We start from the raw sequence: 20,082 nt of genomic DNA on the forward strand, positions 1-20,082 counted from the left end.
AGCTAAAATAAGCAAACACTGTCTGCTGAATTTTAGTAGTTAATTTTGCTGCTATTGTAGCAGTAGTTCTGCTATTACAGCAGTAGTACTGCAATTCAGAGTAACAGGCTTACTGCTGAAAGTCTGTTGTTTGCTGAAAAGTACTGCTGCTTAATTATGAAGGGGATGTGGAAGAAGAAATAGGACACATATGTAAATGTGCGTCTCAGTGGATGTTTATAAACATTACTGAATGTATACTTTGCATAATCTTTTTTCTTTGAATTTTGATACAAAATGTCATGCCAGTCATGTGCACATTAGTAGAGCAATAATAAAAAATGCTAGCTCAGCCATATTTTTAAATGTATACCAATGGATGGATCAGGTAGCTTCTTTACAGTAATATTTCACAAATTAGAATCTCTTCCAGCACAATTTTGAAGAAAATTCTAAAAAATGGCTAAAGTTAACAAAACAACAGTCAACCAAAAGAAGGAGCATACATATTTTTTTCAGCAGACTTGTGTATTCAAAACATCAGATTTTGTTAGTAGAAATAGCAGTAAGAAATGTTTGCTAATACAGCAGCCATATGTTTGCTAAAACAGCAGTAAGGTCTGCTTTCCTATTTTCAGCAGACAAAAACTGCTGTTTTAGCAAAAATTTGCTGCTTTGAATAACAAATTTGGTTGGTTCTTGTGGTCACTACAACCTACAAAGGCCATTTCGGATGAAAGATATATATTTGAGCTATATCTTAATCTGAACCGATTTTGTTGAAATTCTGTACACATACATAGACACATAGACGTCAAATTTAACACCTCACGTTAACACCTACAGCTATATCTTTCACCATGGATTCTGCTAAAACTTTATACAAACAAAATCTAGTTGTTAAACAAAGTTTCTAGGAACCGAACAAGGATAATCGGGAATCCTGTTTATATGGGAATTATATGTGGTTATAGGCTGATTTGAACCGTTGCACAGTTGCTGGAAGTCGTAACGGAACACAGCATGTCAAATTTCAGCCAAATCGGACAAAATGGGAGCTATATCGGATTAATGACCGATTTGGATCGTACTTGACACAGTTGTTGGAAGTCATAACATAACACTATCTGCAAAATTTTAGCCAATTCGGATAAAATTGAGACTTCCAGGGGCTCAAGAAGTCAAATCGAAAGATCGTTTTTTATGGGAGCTATATCGGATTAATGACCGATTTGAATCGTACTTGACACAGTAGTTGGAAGTCATAACATAAAACTATCTGCAAAATTTTAGGCAAATCGGACAAAAATTGCGGCTTGTAAGGGCTCAAGAAGTCAAATCGGGAGATCGGTTTATATGGGAGATGTATCCAAATCTGAACCGATATGTCCCATTTTCAATCCCCAATGACCTATATCAATAGCAAGTATCTGTGCAAAATTTGAAGCTGCTAGCTTTACACGTTCGACCACTGAGGTGACAGCCCTTGCCGATGAAGGAATCCATCGGGTCATTCCGGTAGGTACAACCGGCTACCATGGATACGTACAACCGGCTGCCGCTCTCGTGATTTCGTGATCGACTCAGAATTTCGAGACGAGATCAAGAATATATATACTTCATGGGGTCTTAGATCAATATTTCGAAGTGTTACAAACGGAATGACTAGTTTATTATACCCCCATTCTATGGTTGTGGGTATAAAAATCGAGTTTTACAGAAGATGGCAGTGTTCGAAATATTAGATTTTTATAAAATTTCTAGTTTCTTGATGGAAAATTATTTGGAGTCTTTTAAATAAGATTTTTTGGATTTTTCAAAAATATAACAACTTAAAAAAACACAAGTAGGCAACAACCTATTTCAATTTGTAAAAAACATTGAATTTTCCTGAAGACGGATACCAACAGTGTTCGCAATACTGAATTTTTCAAAAAAAAAACTTACAATTTGTTGTTGGATGAAAGTGTTCGAAATTTTGGATTTCCAAAAAATTGCCAACCTACAGAAATCGAAAACATCAGTTTTACTAATAGATCTTATGTGATCTCGACCCAAAATAATCGCATAAGTATAAAATAAAGACGAGTTTTTAATTCTCTAAATTAGCATGTATATTATTGAACACTATTATATTAAACCCTATAACAGTGTGCCCTACCAAAGTCAATTTGTAAAAATTTCCCTAAAGACGGGCACCGACAGTGTTCGAAATACTGAATTTTTCAAGAAAAAACTTACAGATTGTTGTTGGATGAAAGATTTTTTGGCGATATTTAAGCGACAGTGTTCGACATTTTGGATTTTTTGAAAAATGAAAAAACCACAAACATCAATGTTTACTAATTGATCTTATGTGACCTCGACCCAAAATAATCACACAAGTATAAAAAAAAAACCTGAGTTTTTAATCCTCTAAATTTGCATATATATTATTGAAGCCTATTGTAAATATAAAACCCTACAAATATTTCTTGCTTGTAGTGCAATACTTCCATGTTACAACGTAAAACTTAAATGAAAAATTAAAACTTCACCACTTACCTTTCACTCAATATGGGCTGCGATTGATTTTGATTGCGGTATACACTTAAGTTCTGATAGAAACCTTGTTCGTTGTTGTTGTTATTGTTATTATTGTTGTTGTTATTATTGCTCAATGTATTGTTTAGATTTGTTGTAGGATTGGCCAAACTATGGGTACTGCGTGATTTCGAATTGGCCATAGCTAAGTTTAGGATAAATAAAAAATTTAACTTGGTATTAGTTTTAGTGATTGGAAAACACACACAGCAATAACCATATTGTATTGGTAATAAAAAGACCAATATTTAATGGGAGAACGGTATTTTTGTGAGGGTGGGGGTAAGAAACTTACAAATAGTACCACTGCCCATATGGTGATGTAATGCTGGTACAGATTTACTATTGGCTAAGTGATTATTTGTTATGAGAGGACCACCAACATTTTTGCCATCAGCGCCCATACGTGTTAGATCACGTTCAGACATGCGACGATTACCTGCATGGCGGCACAGCAGTTGTTTGGATGGGTTATATGGAGGAGTACAGGTACATAATTACGCCATTCAGCACATTAGAAAAAATAGTCAATCCAGTAAGCATTGTTGGGAGATGCAAGCAAGGAGATACAGAATTATGTGATGTTGGTAATGGTATTGTTAACGTAATAAAATGTTGTCATTTGCAGATGTTGTTTTTGTAATTGTGTTGTTATGATGATGGCAAGTGGATGAGGATTTGAAAAAAAAAAGCAAATACATTTTTAAATTAGTTAAAAAAAGTGCAAATAATTATCAATGTTTTTTAACTTAAATAAGATTAGTGCTTGAAAAATTATTTAGAAATATATATTAGAAATAAAATGTTGTATATTATTTGGTACATTTTTTTTTTTAAATTAAAACAAACCAATTTTTGCTAGCAGTATTAATTGTTTAAATAATAAAAAATACATTTAAGCCACTGATAAATAAAGCAAAACCGCTGGAAAATTTGCACTAATTGGCATTGAGTACATTTAAATACATTAACAATATAAACATTAAATTTAAAGTTGTCAAGGGGACCAAAACAACTCATTGGTTCAAATTTCGTCGAAATCGGATAATGAATTCTCATTTACTATACTGAAGAACTGGTCTAGTAAAATACCAACTAAAATACTGTGAAAAAAATCCAAAACACAGAAAACGAACTCCACCAAAGTTGATAACGCTCGCAATTAAATTAAGGACCATAATTTTTGAATCTGCACCTAGAATGCACGAGTTCTATAAAGACAAGGTGTAGTATAAGCACTCGGGGATGTAATGGAAGAGTAAAAGGCCGACATTGGTAGAACCGTCATAAAAATACCGAAATGTTACACTATGTTCTATAACTGGCGTATTACTAGACATGAATATGGTGGAGGACTTGTGGCTATTTGGAGACTGCAACACATAGTTTCCAGTTTTACTCCAGCAGACTAGCTCCAATCCGCACAAACGCCAAATTTTTTTATATCAATCTTTTTAGTACTCATTTCGATAACGAGTAGACTTTTTCAATATATATGAGCTACATCAAGTTATTGACCGATATGCACCGTCATGGCTGTTACAAGTCATAGAAAAATATCACCTCCATAATTTAAGGCAAATCTAGTAAAAATTGCACCCTCCAGTGGCTAAGAGAGTCAAATTGGGAGATCGGTTTATATGGCAGCAATATCAAGTTATCAACCGATTTAAACCATACTTGACACAGTTGTTGAAAGTCATACGAAAACGACATATGCAAATTGCCAAAATTGGATAAGACTTGCGACCTCTAGTAGCTCAAGAACACCGTTTTGGCCCTTTTACAAACCCAACCGATCTACACTAATAAGTATTATTTGTGCAAAATTTCAAGCACCTAGCTTTACTCCAACAAAAGTTAGTGTGCTTTCGACAGACGGACGTACGGACATGGCTAGATCGTTTTAAAACATGACGGTATTAACTCGGCGGCAACATACGATCTAACACTGCTCGGAAGCTGTATATCGAAAAGCATACTCCGTACTGCACTCGCAGAAAGCACTCCTTGTCCTGAAAAAATAGCGACGCAGTTGAAAAACCATTGTCCACTCCAGGGAAAATTGTGAGGTGTTATGCCATGTAAAAACTTCTCCCCAAAGTGGTGTCGCACTGCGGCACGCCATTCGGACTTGGCTATAAAAAGGATGGCCCTTATCATTGAGCTTAAACTTGAGAAGTTTGCCCCTGCTCCTCAATGGAATGTTCATGAGCAAATTTACATTGGCATATTCAGTACTGCACTCGCAGAGGGCATTGCTTGTCTCGAAGAAATAGCGGTGCAATTGGAAAACTATTGTCAACTCCAGGGAAAGTGGCAAGAAATGCATACTTGGGCACCAAAAGCTTTGACCAAGAAAACCACGGCAAAGAGTATCGAAATGCTACAGCAGGCAAAAATGCGTCGTACATGAGAACCCTGCAGTCAGTAGCAACGAGCCAAGTGAAAGAGAGGTATCAAGAGAAAATGAAAGAGCATAAACGTCTAAATTACAAAAAAAAAAAAAAATGGAGAGTGTGAGCGAATCGAAATGTTTAGGAGTCGGAATGAAGTTGGGAGTCACTTCTTTGGTAGACCGTAGGCCTCGATACGAACACATCCTTCTGCAGAAACAAAGAAAGAAATCTGGAAATAGTTACATGTTTCCCATCTGCAACTTTCCGAAAATGGTGTCAACGAAGAAACCACAGAACCAAATCAGATAGAGGTCTATGCAATAGTTACACGGCCCTTACAGTCGAAACGAGCTGCACAGGCAATAGTATCTCTTATCGACTGATCCTATTGTTTGGAAAAACCACTCCTTGTTCTGATGTAATAGCGGTGCAATGGCAAACCATTAGCTATTCTGTAGGAAATACCAGGAAATCCGTACTTGGGTACCAAAAACCACCCCAAGAAACCCAGGAGTGGCGAAATACCTCTGAAACCTACAATGCATATATAGCAACACTACATTCAGCAGCAACTTGCCAGGCGAAAGAAATTTAGAAATGTGGGGTGTGGGGGAGATGAGAGGGGAGAAATGTCTATTTCGCAGAAAGAGGACTGACATGGAAAGGTAATCGGGACACTGAATGAAGTCAGGCAATTTTACTAAAGAAATAAACTTCGAACCTATGGCTTTGGTACTAGCGCATCATCCTACAGAGATCACAAAGAAAATATAGATAGTGTGCTGGTATCCGTAATTGAGTGCGACGAGGATACCATAGAGTTAACCTCTGATGCTGGTCTATGTAGCAGTAACCATTGCACCTAATCGACAAGGCAGCAGGAGCCGTTGGGTTGCCAACGCAACCGAACACCAGGTTCGATGAGCTCATCTGGGTTCGGGCCGAGGGCCCCCTGGCTACGTCCCTGTTGTGAGCTATATATATTAGGTAATCAAAAAGAAAATTTTACCCATGAATCTTCCATTATGCAGGGACCTATTTCACGCATATCAATAACCGCATTTAAGATACAGGAGATGACACCAGGTTCGATGAGCTCATCTGGGTTCGGGCCGAGGGCCCCCTGGCTACGTCCCTGTTGTGAGCTATATATATTAGGTAATCAAAAAGAAAATTTTACCCATGAATCTTCCATTATGCAGGGACCTATTTCACACATATCAATAACCGCTGTCCGATTAAATTTTAAGATCAATGTTAAATGACTTTCTTTTAATAGCCGATTCCGAACGGTGTGCTACAGTGCGACATTTCTTTGGGAAGTATAGTACCTCATAAATGTCACTAGCATTAGGGAGGGATAACCACGAGTCGAGCCCAGGCGTTTAGGGTGATAGGCGTATATGCTAACCTTGCGCTTCGGTGGCCTCCATCTTAGGTAATCAGTCTTGTAATTTCTCTACTAAGTAGTGGCTGTCGATCTTTAGCATTCTGTTCGGACTCGTCTATCCAAAGGAGCTTAAACTTATACCGGGCAGCATTCAAGCATGTAAAAGAAGCATTCCCGCTGTTCCTTAAAGCATTTTGCACCCAGCTAATTTTAACTACTTTTTTGCCAGCCCGGTAATTTCTTAAAAGGGGAGGTACTCCCCTGGAACTCTCAGTTTCGATTTGTGCGATGTTCATCGTCATTACGAGAATTTCCGCTGGGAACTACCGGGCGCATCCCTCTACAGAGTAGCTGCAACTGCTGTCGCAGGCAATCAGTGCCTATGACACTCGATATGACGAGGCGAGTTATTAGCGCCTTTAAATAACCAATGTTCATAATGTACGCATGGCGATCGGTCTTATAGACCACGACGAGCTTACTGACCTATGGAGCTTGACGAGGATCGCTACTTGCACACTCAAATGTGGTTACAACAATAACATCAAATGGAAATTTCAAGAGGATAAATATCTCAAAACTGGCTATTAGAAATTGCAGTAGAACCTCAGATGACCATGGCGCCTGGTAATCTATTCTAAATTCGGCTATTGGGACAAATGAGTAATTTGAATAAACTTAGTAGAATATTCGTTGGCGGTTAAATTCTTAAAAAATTTTGATCGTCAGCTAACTGGGATACTGTCAGCCGAAAGTCAAAAATCTTTTGTAAAAACCTTAAGCTTTTAATACGGAGTATGGAAATATTAATAATTGGAATATAGAATATATAACATTAAAAATAATTTCAAATTTAGATTTTTAAAAATTTAAAAACTATAAAATGGAACAACCTTCGGAAATGAAGCATTATTTCTTAATATTACAATTACAACAACAAAACTAAAATCGTTTTTTACACACATAACACAACACATAAACAACAACGTAAAGAAGAAAATACAACATCGAGGAGAAAGGCCAAACATGTGAATGTGGGTGGATAAAACCAAACAGAAAAAAAGTGACAAAAGTGACTCTTGTTTTCAATAGAAAAACCACCTCTTCTCCTTATCAACTTGTCATATTTTCATCGTCCAGGTTATCATCAACAGCTTCACAATCATCAAAGCAGACATCCTCATCATCATCATCAACATCGTCGTTGTCGTCTTCATTGTCATTATACACATCATCATCATCGTTGTCATTGGTATCACCATCGTCAATGACATCCTCTGTTTGGTCATTTTCAAAATCAACACAACAATGTGGACATGTGGATGAACAAGTCCTTTTGCCTGAAGCTGAGGTTGTAATTGCCCCTGGAGTTGATGTTGTGGTCACTGATGCATTGTCGTCGTCGGGTGCATTCAAAGACGAAGCTAATGACAGCAACACTTTACAACGTGATGGACTACCGGTAGTCGTGGCAGAGGGGGTGTTTGTAGCTGCTACCTCCATCCTCGCCTGTGTGCTGCAGCTGGACAACTTTGTTTGTTTTTGCTGTTTTCGTTTGACACTGCGAACACTTTTTGATTTTGGACACAATTTTAAGGTGCCACAACGACGAAATGTTGAGGAGGAGCCGGTGGGCGATGTACAGGAGGATGTGGAGGGGGTAGTGGTTGCAGCAGTAGGCTCAAAATTAGAAACAGAGGCGAATTCATCGTCATTGCTTTCATGCTGTGTTTCAGGAGTTTCATAAACATGGTCTTTAAGTTGTTGCTGCTGCTGCTGCTTCTGCAGCTCACGGTCTTGGTCGTGGCAGCAACAAGTGCATTTGGTGTTTGTACAAGTTTCAGTGCAATTTTCCATATAAGAACAACAACAACACTTGGTAGATAAACAACAACATTGAGAATCACAGTTAACATTTAAATGGGCTTTAGAGGTGGAGGTGGTCTTGGAAGAGGTGCTTAAAGACGTTAAAAATTTACAAGGTGTTGCTAACAAAGATTGTGGAGTAGTTTCACATTTGGCCTGTTCATTGCAAGCATGATTGTTATTAATGTTGCTGTGGTTGTGGCTGTGGCTGTGATTGTGGTTGTTGTTGCATGTATTTAAGCAGCAGTTATTTAAACTAATTCGTTGTTGGATTTCATTTGATTGTATGGAGGAACTGGACGAGTTGGAATTGGAGGCGGCATTCTTAAGACTAATCTCAAAGTCGCGACCCTCTAAGCCAAAAATACTCCATTCCTTTAATTGTTTAATTATGTCGCATTGCTCATGTTGCGTTAACAAAGGAGGTTTCTTCATGGATCTTTTGGATGCCAGTGGGGTTTCCAACAGATCTGAGGTGGACTTGGAGAGCCTTTGTGTGGGAGAAGGGGTCATAACTTTGGTTGCTTGTTGCAAAGCAAATGGCTGTAGTTTGAAATCTTTATTCTGGGTAAAGAATTCGGCCATTTCCTTGACCTTGCCCTGGCCATAGGGTATGGAGAATTCTTTGAATTCCAAATAATCGATATTGCTTTGCGACAAAGATTTCTCTTTCAAATTAGATTCTTGGCAGGGTTTAATTATTTTATTGGACACAGAGGCGGAGGCGGAGGCGGAACCGGATGCGAATGCGGATTCGGATTCGGAGACGGATACGTTTGAGGTAGTGTTTGGAATAAATCGGGGACTCTGTTTTAAATTGGTATTTACATTTTGTGTTGTTCTGTTCTTGGGGTGCAGTATGACTTGGTCACTTGGTTTGATCTGATTGACATGGTTGGCATTATTTATAAACCTTTTTTGCATTAGCTGCTGTTGTTGTTGGTGTTGTTGTTGCTGCTGCTGCTGCTGCAGCTTGTTGTAGCCATTGTATGAAAGATTTGTCGCTCTACTGGATGTTGATCTTATGCTATTCAATTCCCTTCTGGGTTCCATGGAGATCTCTCGAAAGCGCTGCGTCAATAAAGGCATTTTCTCTATGGACTCCGAGGAGGACCGATTGCTATTGGAATTACTGCCCCCCGAATTATTGCCATCACCTCCTGAGGTTGAACGATAGGAATTCAATTCGCGTCGTATTTTTTGTATTAGCGTCACCTTTTCCTTGTCCTTATCCTTGTCCAACGAGGAATTGGAGTCCCGAGCCAAAGACTCTTTGGAAGAGGAGTCACGGCAGTAGTTACTAATGGCATCATGTGTATGGAACTTTCGATTTATGCTTGCTGCCAACTCCAAAGGTTTATTTTCATCATCCTCCAAATCGAAACTCACTGTCTTGCGTTGATTGATGAGGCTGGTCGAGGAAGATGCTTTTCGATTTGAAATTATACTTTTGCTATGTTGAGGTGGTATTGGTAAAGGAACATATGGTTTCTCCTCCTCGGTGGGTGAGCCATCATCGATGAATGGTATCTCCTCTTCGGCATTTGAAACCGAGGCTATGCCCTCCTCATTCAAAGGCTGATGCACCTCGGTATACACAAAATTGGTAAAGGATTCCTGTGAATTAGTTTTGGCCGCACTTGATTGTTCTCCCGGCTCCATGTACTCCTCTATATAAATCGAGGGTGGTGGAGTATTGTTTATATTCGTATTACTAATGCTGCGAGCCCTTTTTCTCAAAGGATTTACATGCATTTGTGGGTGTAATGTTGGAGGTTGTATCTGATGTTGAAGCGGAAGCTGGTGCTGATGCATCATCATGCCCCCACCCAAGGTATTGGTTAGATTATGGGTACTCAATGACACCTCCTTGCTCATGTTATACAAACTACTGGCGGATCTGGCTATGGGTCTAGTATCTCGATAGCGTGGATCAATGGGTATTTGATAGCCCATTTGACATCTCTCCTCCAGCAAAGAGGAGGCACTGAGTCTTCTCATAGGTGGCGAAGAGGAACTGGCATATATGCCGGCAAAAGATTCGCGACGACTGCGATTAAGGCTATCATCAGAAATGGAACTGTAATAACGACTCGTATTGTGGCTGCTATGTCTTCGTTGTTGTGGATGGGGAAATTGCAAAGTTTGCATGGGAGGAGGCATCTCTTCTGTATTTGTTGTTGTTGTTATTATTATTATTAGTTTACGTTTTAGTTACAATTACATTAAATTATTTATGATTACATTATGGCAGCATGTGAAAAGGGTAAAGATTAAAGTTAAATTAGCTTAGTTAGCAGCTAGTTAATTAGCACTAAAATACACTAAAGGGTAGTTCAAAGAGAGCTGGAGTAGTACAGTTTATATGGCTATGGCATGTATAAGTTGAAAACAAGTAAAAACGTCGTAAGTTCGGCCGAGCCGAATCTTGGGAACCCACCACCATTGATTCGGGTAAAAATGTGTACAAATGAACTTAGTTGAAGGTCGTATTTGAACTTTACGTATCAAATTTCTATCAAATCAAGTAAAAATTTAAGCTACTATGGGCCGTAGAAGGCTAATCGGGAGATTGGTTTATATGAGAGCTATAATAGACTGATTTTGATAATACTAACCAAGGAGGTATGAAGCTCAGACAAATCGGGAACAATTGCGGCTTACCGGCATTCAAAAAGGTTATTGACCGATTTAGACTGTACTTGACACGATTGGTGGAGGATGTAATGGAACGATACGTGCAAAATTTCTACCTAATCGAATACCAGTTGTGGCTTCCAAAAGATCAAGATGTCAAATCGGGAGAAGGGTTTGTATTGTATATTCAAGCTATATCAGGTTATAGACCGCTTTGGACCGAGCTTACCACGGCTATTGGAAGTCTTAACAAAACAGTACTATCAAAATTTCTGCCCAATTGGATGGCATATGCTACTTCGGGGGGGGGCTCAAGAAGTAAAATCTTGAAATCGGTTTATATAGGAGCTATATGAGGTTATGGACCGATTTGTCTCGTACTGGCACGGTTGTTGCAAGTCGTAACAGAACACTACGTGCAAAATTTCTGCTTGACCAGCTAACAATTGCAGCTTCCAGGGCCTTAATATGTCAAATCGGAAGATAGGTTTATACAGGACCTACATCAGATTGCAAATTTTGCTCATGAACATTCCACTAAGGAACAGGAGCAAACTTCTCACATATAAATGAGCGCAGTCCAATTCAAGTTTAAGCTCAATGATAAGGGGTCTCCTTTTTATAGCCGAGTCCGAACGGCGCGCCGCAGTGCGACACCTCTTTGGAGAGAAGTTTAACATGGCATAGTACCTCACAAATGTTGCCAGCATTAGGAGGGGAAATCCACCGCTGAAAATTTTTTCTGATTTATCCCGCACTAGGAACGTTTGTTGCAAGTCGTAACAGAACTCGGCTAGTAAAAATTTCACCCCAATGGGATAAAAATTGCGGCTTCTAGGGCTCAAGAAATCAAATCGAAGGACCACTTTATGTGGAAGCTATATCCAAATCTGAACCGATATGGCCCATTTGCAATCCCCAATCACGTACTGCAATAAGAAGTGCAAATGCAAAATTTTGAGCGGCTAGCTTTACGCTTTAGACCGCTATAGTGATATTGACAGATTAACGGACTAAGAATTTCAGGACGATAAATAATTCGAGGTGTTACAAAAAAGTTTGCCCCCATCGTATGGCGGTGGGTATAATATTAGATTTGGAGTCTAAAAGAGGGTAAAAGCCAAACACCTAAAATCCTATGAACATCACTCAAAGGAAAGGCCTTTGTCTGCTAGCAAATTTGGCTAAAAAAGCAACCGAAACGCAATGACCCTGACTTTGTAGGCTTGACCCTTAATGTCTTTAGACTCCTTTAAAAAGTTTAAAATTGATTTTAATTTAATTTTTGGTTAACATACCACGTTGTATAACCGGACTTGGTTGCTGTAGCAATGTTGCTAAACCATGATAAATAGCTCCTTGCTTGGCTACATCCAATGTTACAACAGGTCCTGTACGCACTAAATAATCAGCGGCTCTGTAAGAAAAAAAACCATTGAAATCTTTTATCACATTTGTAGACTGGTTTCTCCAACAAACCTTTCCTGGGTTATGCCAATTAAACTTTGGCCATCGACCCGCAGCAGCTGATCGCCAGCTTGAAGGCGGCCATCAGCATCGGCAGCGCCACCAGGCACCACACTCTTAATGTAGATGCCCAAACGTTCTTGACCCGCACCCTTGGCGGCCACAATTGACAAGCCCATGCCATTGGAGTTTTTATGTAGCTTTATAACTTGAACTTCCGGCTGGGGAAGTTTGTTGGACATTGCGCTGGAAGAGCGGGCCTAAAACAAAAACAAAAATATTATGTTCATATTTAAATTTTATTAAGGTTAGGTTAGGTTGAAAAGAGGGTGCAGATATAAATCCGCCCCATGCCACTATGGACATACACCTAAGCCAGTAAACGGCTTGTTGTGCGCTCTAAATACAGAAAAAAAGTTCAAGAAGAAAGAAAATCTATGTTAGAATTTCATTTAGTTGCTTACATTGAATTGATGCATATACACTGTCCATAAGCCTATTGATGTGGGCTGAGCGGCCAAGCGACACATGCCCTGCTGTTGCAGTGGGTTTAAAAAATCCACCAAGCCTGAGGGTATGCCTCTTACCACATCACAGCTGAAGCCATCATCGGGCAGCAGTAAAGCCAAGTGTAGTTCGGGTGATTCTTCCAAACGAACCTCACGACCATCGGCTCGTGTCAATTCATCGGCTACCGATTCGGCCATACGTATGGCAGTGTCCACCAAATTTCTGGGTATCTTCTCTTGTTGTAGTAAAGCGGCCATTTGCAAAGAATTCAAACGGAAACAAGAGCAAGCCAACTGTTGGATTTCCTCCACCGAGGTTTTGGGGGCCTGCAAAAACTGGGCACACTGATTGATTTTGGCCAAATGGCAATCGGCGGCCAATTCCAGGCCCTGGCGTTCGGCCCATAGTTCAAGCAACTGCAAACGCTCGGTCATAACTTTGCCCCATTCTGCGGTGCACATATGGGAATTGGCCACAATCTAATTGGGATACACAAAAAAATATATTAATTTAATTTATTCAAGAAAAAATTATAAATTTTGTTAAAGAACGTTAGCAAAATCATGAACAAAAAACATTTTCAAACACAAACTTTTCCTTGCTCACCGTATTAAAACATATCACATTGATATAGTGGAACAATTGTGAAAACAATTGTATCGTCAGAGCAGCATTGACGCGACACCTTCTCAGCAAGGCCATGGCCGAACCCAAGACAGTCAATACCAAGCCAGCAGCTGAATCATGATCTATGGTCTCCGATAGAAATTGATTCAGTGTCTGCGATAGTTCAACTCTAAAGCAATTCACCAAATTGCGAAAGGCGGTCTGTACACTCTCGGCCAGCACCTCTTGAGCCTGCACGGAAAAAGCACTTATATGACGATCCGATTTAAGGAAATGTAAAAATTCCGATGAATTTGCCATCCAAAAGGCCAAAATTCTAGGATCGGTATATTGTTCTTGGACAACATTGTAGATTAGGTTGGCCACATGATGTAAGAATATCGTTAATTTATGGGCACGTTCTGTAGGCTGAAGCTCTGGACGGTAGTGTGTTGAAGCACGATATCTGGAAGGGTAGAAGAATGTAAAAAACTTTTGAAAATGGGATACTATAAATCAAAAAAGTTTCTCTAAATGTATATGCTGCTGACTTTTTTAAACTCCTACTCTAACCGAAATAGTTCAGTGGTCACAATACTAAACGACATTGCTCAATACTAGGTTTTGAGCATGGAATTTTGACTAGCAACTACAAAAACCTGGTAATATCATATCATAGATGACTGAGAAGGGATATACTCGTATACCTATGTACTATGAAATCTGTAATATTCGCTGAATCAATCGTTGTCCAGATGTCGGGTAAAGTCAGAACCCTTGTGACACACTTGCAAAGACGCACCTACCTGTTAGGTACATTTTAGTAGGGGACAAACAAATGACACAATCCATATGATTTTAATCTTTTTTAACATCATAATGTTTAATCGATTAACCGTTCCAAATTATTCGAATATTTTCTTATTTGAAATATTTCATTTACAATGGTTGGATAATTATTTGTAAGGTCGCAAATAAACGGTTAATCGAAGTATGTACACCCTAATTGTGCCACAGAAAGGTTGGTATGCATACATATCCTGAAGGCATGTTATTTGTAACGGTTGGTACACCGCATGTTGTAAACATTCTCAAAAACCTCTCTGTACGCTTAATGTTTTTTAAGTATTAATTGCAAAAATTTAAGTTATAAGTTTTATGCGATCTTCTTAACAATGGAAAATCATGCTAAGCAGTATCGATCCTTTAAAAAAAAGAAAAAAATTAACCACAGTGTTGTCAATATTGACATCATTGGTTCATAAATGCGAATCAACACAGAGGAGATGTAAGTAGATCAACCACAAATATTTTTAAATAAACAACACTTTTTTTTAACGACAGGTTCGATGCAATTCCTAGATGTTTAAATTTTGACAACGATTGTTGCACAGTTTTACAATAATTAACTCTAACTTCATTGTACGACAGACTAGAGCTAGCAAAATATCGATTGCACTATCGATATTTAATTTTTTGACTGCATATCGATTTATATTTTTCCAATAGATACTATTGCTAAAGTTAAATTTTTTGAATAACTAAGCAATCCGACACTTAATGTATGTTTTAAGAAACATCGCGCCTATAGAGGGCAAAATTTTCATCCGATTAGACTAAAATTTTGTAGAATGATTTCTCTCATGACTTCCAACTGACTCTATTAACCTTGGTTTTATTTGGTCTGTGCATTGATATTGCTTCTATATAAATCGATTTTCTGATTTTAACTTCTCATTTTCGTTTGAAATATAGGTTTTGGGATAGATCAACGATAGTTTGGATACTATCGATATTTATTATTGAAACTATCGAAAATATCGAATGTTGCGATTATCCATAGTTTGCCAGCTCTACCACAGACGCCTATGTACATACAATGTTTAAGAGTCATTTCAACTTAAGTTTGGTATACATGCTACACATTTTGTAGAAATGATGTTGATAACGGTTGGTACACAAAATCGACAACGCCCGTTCGCAAAACCGACACCACACGTTGTCAATATTTTCAATTAGGAAATGTTTCCGCATTTTCCCCCATACACTCTAAGTTTCTTAAGTATTAATTTCCGAAAGAAACTTTTCATCTCTGTTTCTAAAAAAAGTTGTAATTTTGAGTATCAAGATACAAAGGATTTCCTAACTGAAAGTTTAATCAGCATATTATCCCAAAGTTAGTAGAAAGCCTAGCACAATAGCAAACCATGAAACTTTTATAAGAATACAAAAATATAACAAACACAGATTTGAGCGATTTTATAAAAGGCCAAAAGCTTGAGCATAACATTTTATAAAAAAAAAACATGCTTTTTACAAACCTGGCACATAAATACAAGGAATAAACAGGAGCTAATTTAAAATGCGGCGCATTAACATCCAATTCGGTAATGATGTGTCTTAGAAAAAACTCCTGGTGGGTTTCAGGGAATTCTAAAACGGCCGGCAATATAGGCTCCTGGCCTTGGGGTTCGATGTGGGCAGCTGCTGAGGTCGATGATAAAGGCATTTTGGGAGATCTAAAGAAAATAAACAAACAAACAAAATGAAGAAAAATCATTTAAAATATTTAATATCAGTTAAAAATATAAATATTGCTAATTTTTATGATTCGCAATGGCTGGTAATTTCTTTTTTAGCAGACAACACAAATTATGATGACATTACAAAATTTTACTATTAGAAAATAATAAAAAAAAGGACAACAAAACACACTTAAAACATTTTGCATGAATGATAGAAAATGAAATGGCAAACGAATTTGAATTTTTTAATAACAAAAGTGTTTGAGATTTTTGAGGGGGGGTGGAGAAGCACAAACTTAAAGTGTGTGATTTGTAGAGTAAGTGTCAAGTAGAAGCTGCAATTGTTTTTGGCTTGTTTTTTAAAGAGAAAAGAAATACAAAAATATTATGCTTTAATTTTTGAAGATTTTTTAAGACCAATTTTTTTAGATAGATTTTTTTACGTTTTTAATTTTTTCTTCAGATTTTTTTTATCCATACTTACCTTTCTTGACTATTCGAACCGCCTGATTTTAAACTGGATATGGATTTTGTCTCATTTTCCAGGTTACCTTCTAAGCTTTGTGTGTCGCCTCCTCCTCCACCACCGCCGCCGCCACCACTGGATCCTCCATGAAAATTTCCTCCTCCTGGTTGATTTTTAGAATCAGAACCATTTGAAGAACGCAGATTACCATCTATTTCGGTGTGGTCCGAGGCATTTACATTATGGGGATCATAATCACTTTTATGGGTCTGTGGAGTTACAATGTTTTGAAAAAAAGGAAAATATTATAATACACATACTTCTTTAAAAGAAAGTAAAGGATAATTTTCTTGCAACTTAAGTAAAAATTTACGACATTGATACTACCCTATACTTTCGAATTAGCCCAAGACATCTTATGTGTCGATACAAGACGTCTTATGCAGATCTGTACTTTGTAGCGGAAATCTGAAGTAGTACCCTTACCATAAATTGGAACAACCCACTCATAGTTAAGAACATCTATGTATGTACTGACATTTAAGATAAAAATTCCTTAAAATTAAGAAAAAAAATCTTTTAGCCAAGAAAATGTTTCCTTAAAAGGAATTTTCCAAAGTTAAATATATATTACCACCATTTAAGATAAAATGTCCTTATAATCAAGTAAAAAAACTTTGCAAGTAGGAAGTTTTCCTCCAAAGTATGGATATTTTGACTTAAAACCGTTAAATTTAGTTTAAAAAAATTCAAAATTCAGACAAGATGGCTTATGCAAACTTCAGATACGCATTTTCGACAGCACCTTATTCCTTTTCTTTATCGATGCCAGATTTACTGTTTTACAGTGTAACAAACTCAAAGTTAAGGATATATAACTACCATTAAAGCTAAAATTTCCTTAAGTCAAGTAAAAAAAAACTTTAGCAAATAGAAAATTTTCCTTTTAAAAAAAAAGTTTGACTTTAAACCTTTAAATTTTGTTAAAAAAAAATCTTCAAAGTTAGGACAATATGGCTTGTGCAGATTTCAAATTTACATATTCGAAAGTACCATATTTCCCTTCTTTATCAATGCCTTACATTTTGTAAAATTTCTTTAAAAGAATACCCTTAGTAACTTACCGAACTTAAAGCTCCATCCTCGTCGTTCCAGGAACCTGGTGATGCTGGTGAGCGACTGTTTTAGATTTCCGCATTTCAACCAATTTAATCATTTCCGTCCAAAATTTATTGTTCGTTCGTATGTATGTGTATAGTTTTATGTATGGTTTTTATATATTTGTTTATGTGTGTTTGTGTGTAATTAATATTGAGTTTTATATTCGGTATGAGTGATGTTGTTTTAGTCCAATATTTATTTGGATTTGTTGGTAGTGTGAGTGTGAATTGGTGTTGGTGCAGTTTTTGGTTTTCATAAAAAATTGAACATCGACACACAACAATAATAGAAAACGATTTGTTCGTATGCAACATAAAATTTTTGTACAAAACATAAAATGAAAAAGAAAAAATAAATAAATGAAATACATGAACAACACATTGAGAGATGGGAAAAAGGATGTTAAAACATGTGTAACAAAAAATGCTTTTCGAAATTTTAGCTCGTGGTAGATGTTCTGTTATATAAAATTGAAGGTCCCCGTAGTGCAGAGGTTCGCGTTTCATGGTCAAGAAATCAGAAATATTTTTTTTTATGCCACGCCATTTGTGATGTACTATTCAATGTAAAAACTTCTACCCAAAGAGGTGTCGCATTGCTGCACGTCATTCGGACTCGGCTATAAAACGTAAGTCCCTTATCATTACGCTTAAAACTTGAATAAGGCAGCACTCGACGCAACAAGGCAGCAGAAACCGATGGTTAAGACCGTAGGCGACACGCTAATAAGGCATATTAGCTCGTGTGCGCAGTGAGCTAGAATAACTATGCATGTCTCGTATACAAGAGAGGCTACTTTTGCAGTACTGTTGCCGAATTCGAAAATGGGATGTCTGAAATAGCATGGCCCGATACTATTCCTCGAGCCCAATTAAGCAAGTCTTTGTTTTCTTGTAAGAGTCTTAGAATTAATCGCAGTCCCTGCTTTTCGAGGGGCAATTATTTTTTATTCGAAAATGACAATAGTACGCATGCAATATGAGATTGGATCGATTATGTCCTCATGGCTCGAACCAGGTGTCTTCGATAGAAGGCTCTGCAGACCAGTTGCCTGTCGGCCAGTGGAGCCAATCCCAGGTTCCAGTAGCTGAAATCATGTTACGACCTGATACCACCACCGCAGCTGTTGGGTTTTTGGAGTACATGCAAAGCCAAGTCCCGGTCCTTAAATTTGCTGAGATATGACAGGCATGGGAGGATGAGATTGGATGGATTATGTCCACAAGGTCCGAACCAGGTGTTTTCGTTAGAAGCCTCTACAGACTCCACTGGCCGACAGCGACTGGCCAGTGGAGCCGGTCGCAGGTTCTAGTAGCAGTAAATATGCTCGACCTGATACCACCACCTCAGTTGTTGGCCCTTTGGAGTACATACTAAGCAGACTCCCTGACTTTAAATTTGCCGCTCCATACGCAGATTATCAAACGCTTAGAGGATAATGCAATTATAGTTTTCCTGAATACATATGTACGAATAACTATTACGAGATACTCTTGAGGAGCGACTTAAGACAGTACCAGCTCTTACTAAAATGCTGAGAGTCTGTAATACTCGACACGACAATGAGAGTTATTAGCGACTTTAAATAACAATGCCGATAACATACCCGAGGGCGATTGTTCCTATGGACAGGAACAAGTTTATTTGCCTACGGCAACCACAACAACAATAACAAACGAGGTCTCATTCTCTTCAAACAAAGTATTCGTCTCCCGCTCCTCCCCTGCCGGGAAAGCGCAACCAAAAGATCCCTTCTCGTATCGGTCTCCATGCCAAGAAGTCCGAGATTCTCCTCAGTCTGCCCAACCTACCCATAGTATCCAAAATGAAACCATGGCCACGCATCCGCTCTTTTTCAGAATGCCAAGTTCCCCCATATTAAGAGCATTTTTGGCGGCACAGTTGCATATTTAGCATTGCTTCCAAACCTGCCTGCAGTGTGGACCTTAACTAACGCTCCCGTGATTTCTACGCAGGCGAATCTTTGAATCTTCTGATCCTATTGCGAGTCCGCTTCTCCACAGCCTTCCATCATACCAGTTAACCATATGTCAGAACTGGTCTCTCAATGGCCTTGTAGATCCAGCAAATCATCTGCGGGGTAACTCCCTACTTTATACCGATCATACATCTGCAGGAGTACAAGGCGCACAGCGACTTTCATGGTTTTCCTGCGTTTTCCAAGAGAGTTTCGAAATGAGAATTGGGTCGGTAGTTTTGCCTCTTTCGACAACTGCAAGGTTGTTCTTGTAGCAGTGTGTTATACACTGCGGCGGCAGCCCTAGCCGATGAAGAACTCCATCGGGTCAATCAGGTGCGTACAACCGGCTGCCATGGGATTAACAACTGCAGGGTGATCCCGTCTGGCATATTTTATCTTCATGTGAAGAGGACCCGATCCATCTTTCCCGGCTAAAATAAGTCATTGAAAATGAAAGGGAAGACTAGATCTCTAATGGGAAGACCAATCAGAGAGACGTATCAAAACTGGGT

At 38.3% G+C, this 20,082-nt stretch overlaps 1 protein-coding gene across 7 annotated transcripts in view; it reads right to left on the reverse strand.

Annotated features, from left to right (window-relative positions):
- Positions 1-20,082, reverse strand: part of LOC106084304 (afadin) — a 192,147-nt gene that overhangs the window by 7,742 nt on the left and 164,323 nt on the right. For 4 of the 7 annotated variants that reach the window (XM_013247874.2, XM_013247878.2, XM_013247880.2 and 1 more), the window contains 9 exons: positions 17,553-17,607; positions 16,447-16,697; positions 15,759-15,956; positions 13,438-13,903; positions 12,786-13,310; positions 12,334-12,581; positions 12,153-12,271; positions 2,858-3,001; positions 2,524-2,707 (listed from right to left, as the gene is read on the reverse strand). In XM_013247874.2, the coding sequence (XP_013103328.2) occupies positions 2,524-2,707; positions 2,858-3,001; positions 12,153-12,271; positions 12,334-12,581; positions 12,786-13,310; positions 13,438-13,903; positions 15,759-15,956; positions 16,447-16,697; positions 17,553-17,607 (2,190 nt within the window). Of the gene's footprint in view, positions 1-2,523; positions 2,708-2,857; positions 3,002-7,452; positions 10,386-12,152; positions 12,272-12,333; positions 12,582-12,785; positions 13,311-13,437; positions 13,904-15,758; positions 15,957-16,446; positions 16,698-17,552; positions 17,608-20,082 lie in introns of those variants that run through there. The other 3 variants (XM_013247875.2, XM_013247876.2, XM_013247877.2) reach the window with 3 other exon arrangements.

The sequence above is a fragment of the Stomoxys calcitrans genome, chromosome 2 (genome assembly GCF_963082655.1).
Source record: "Stomoxys calcitrans chromosome 2, idStoCalc2.1, whole genome shotgun sequence".
In the NCBI taxonomy this organism is placed as follows: Eukaryota; Metazoa; Arthropoda; class Insecta; order Diptera; family Muscidae; genus Stomoxys; species Stomoxys calcitrans.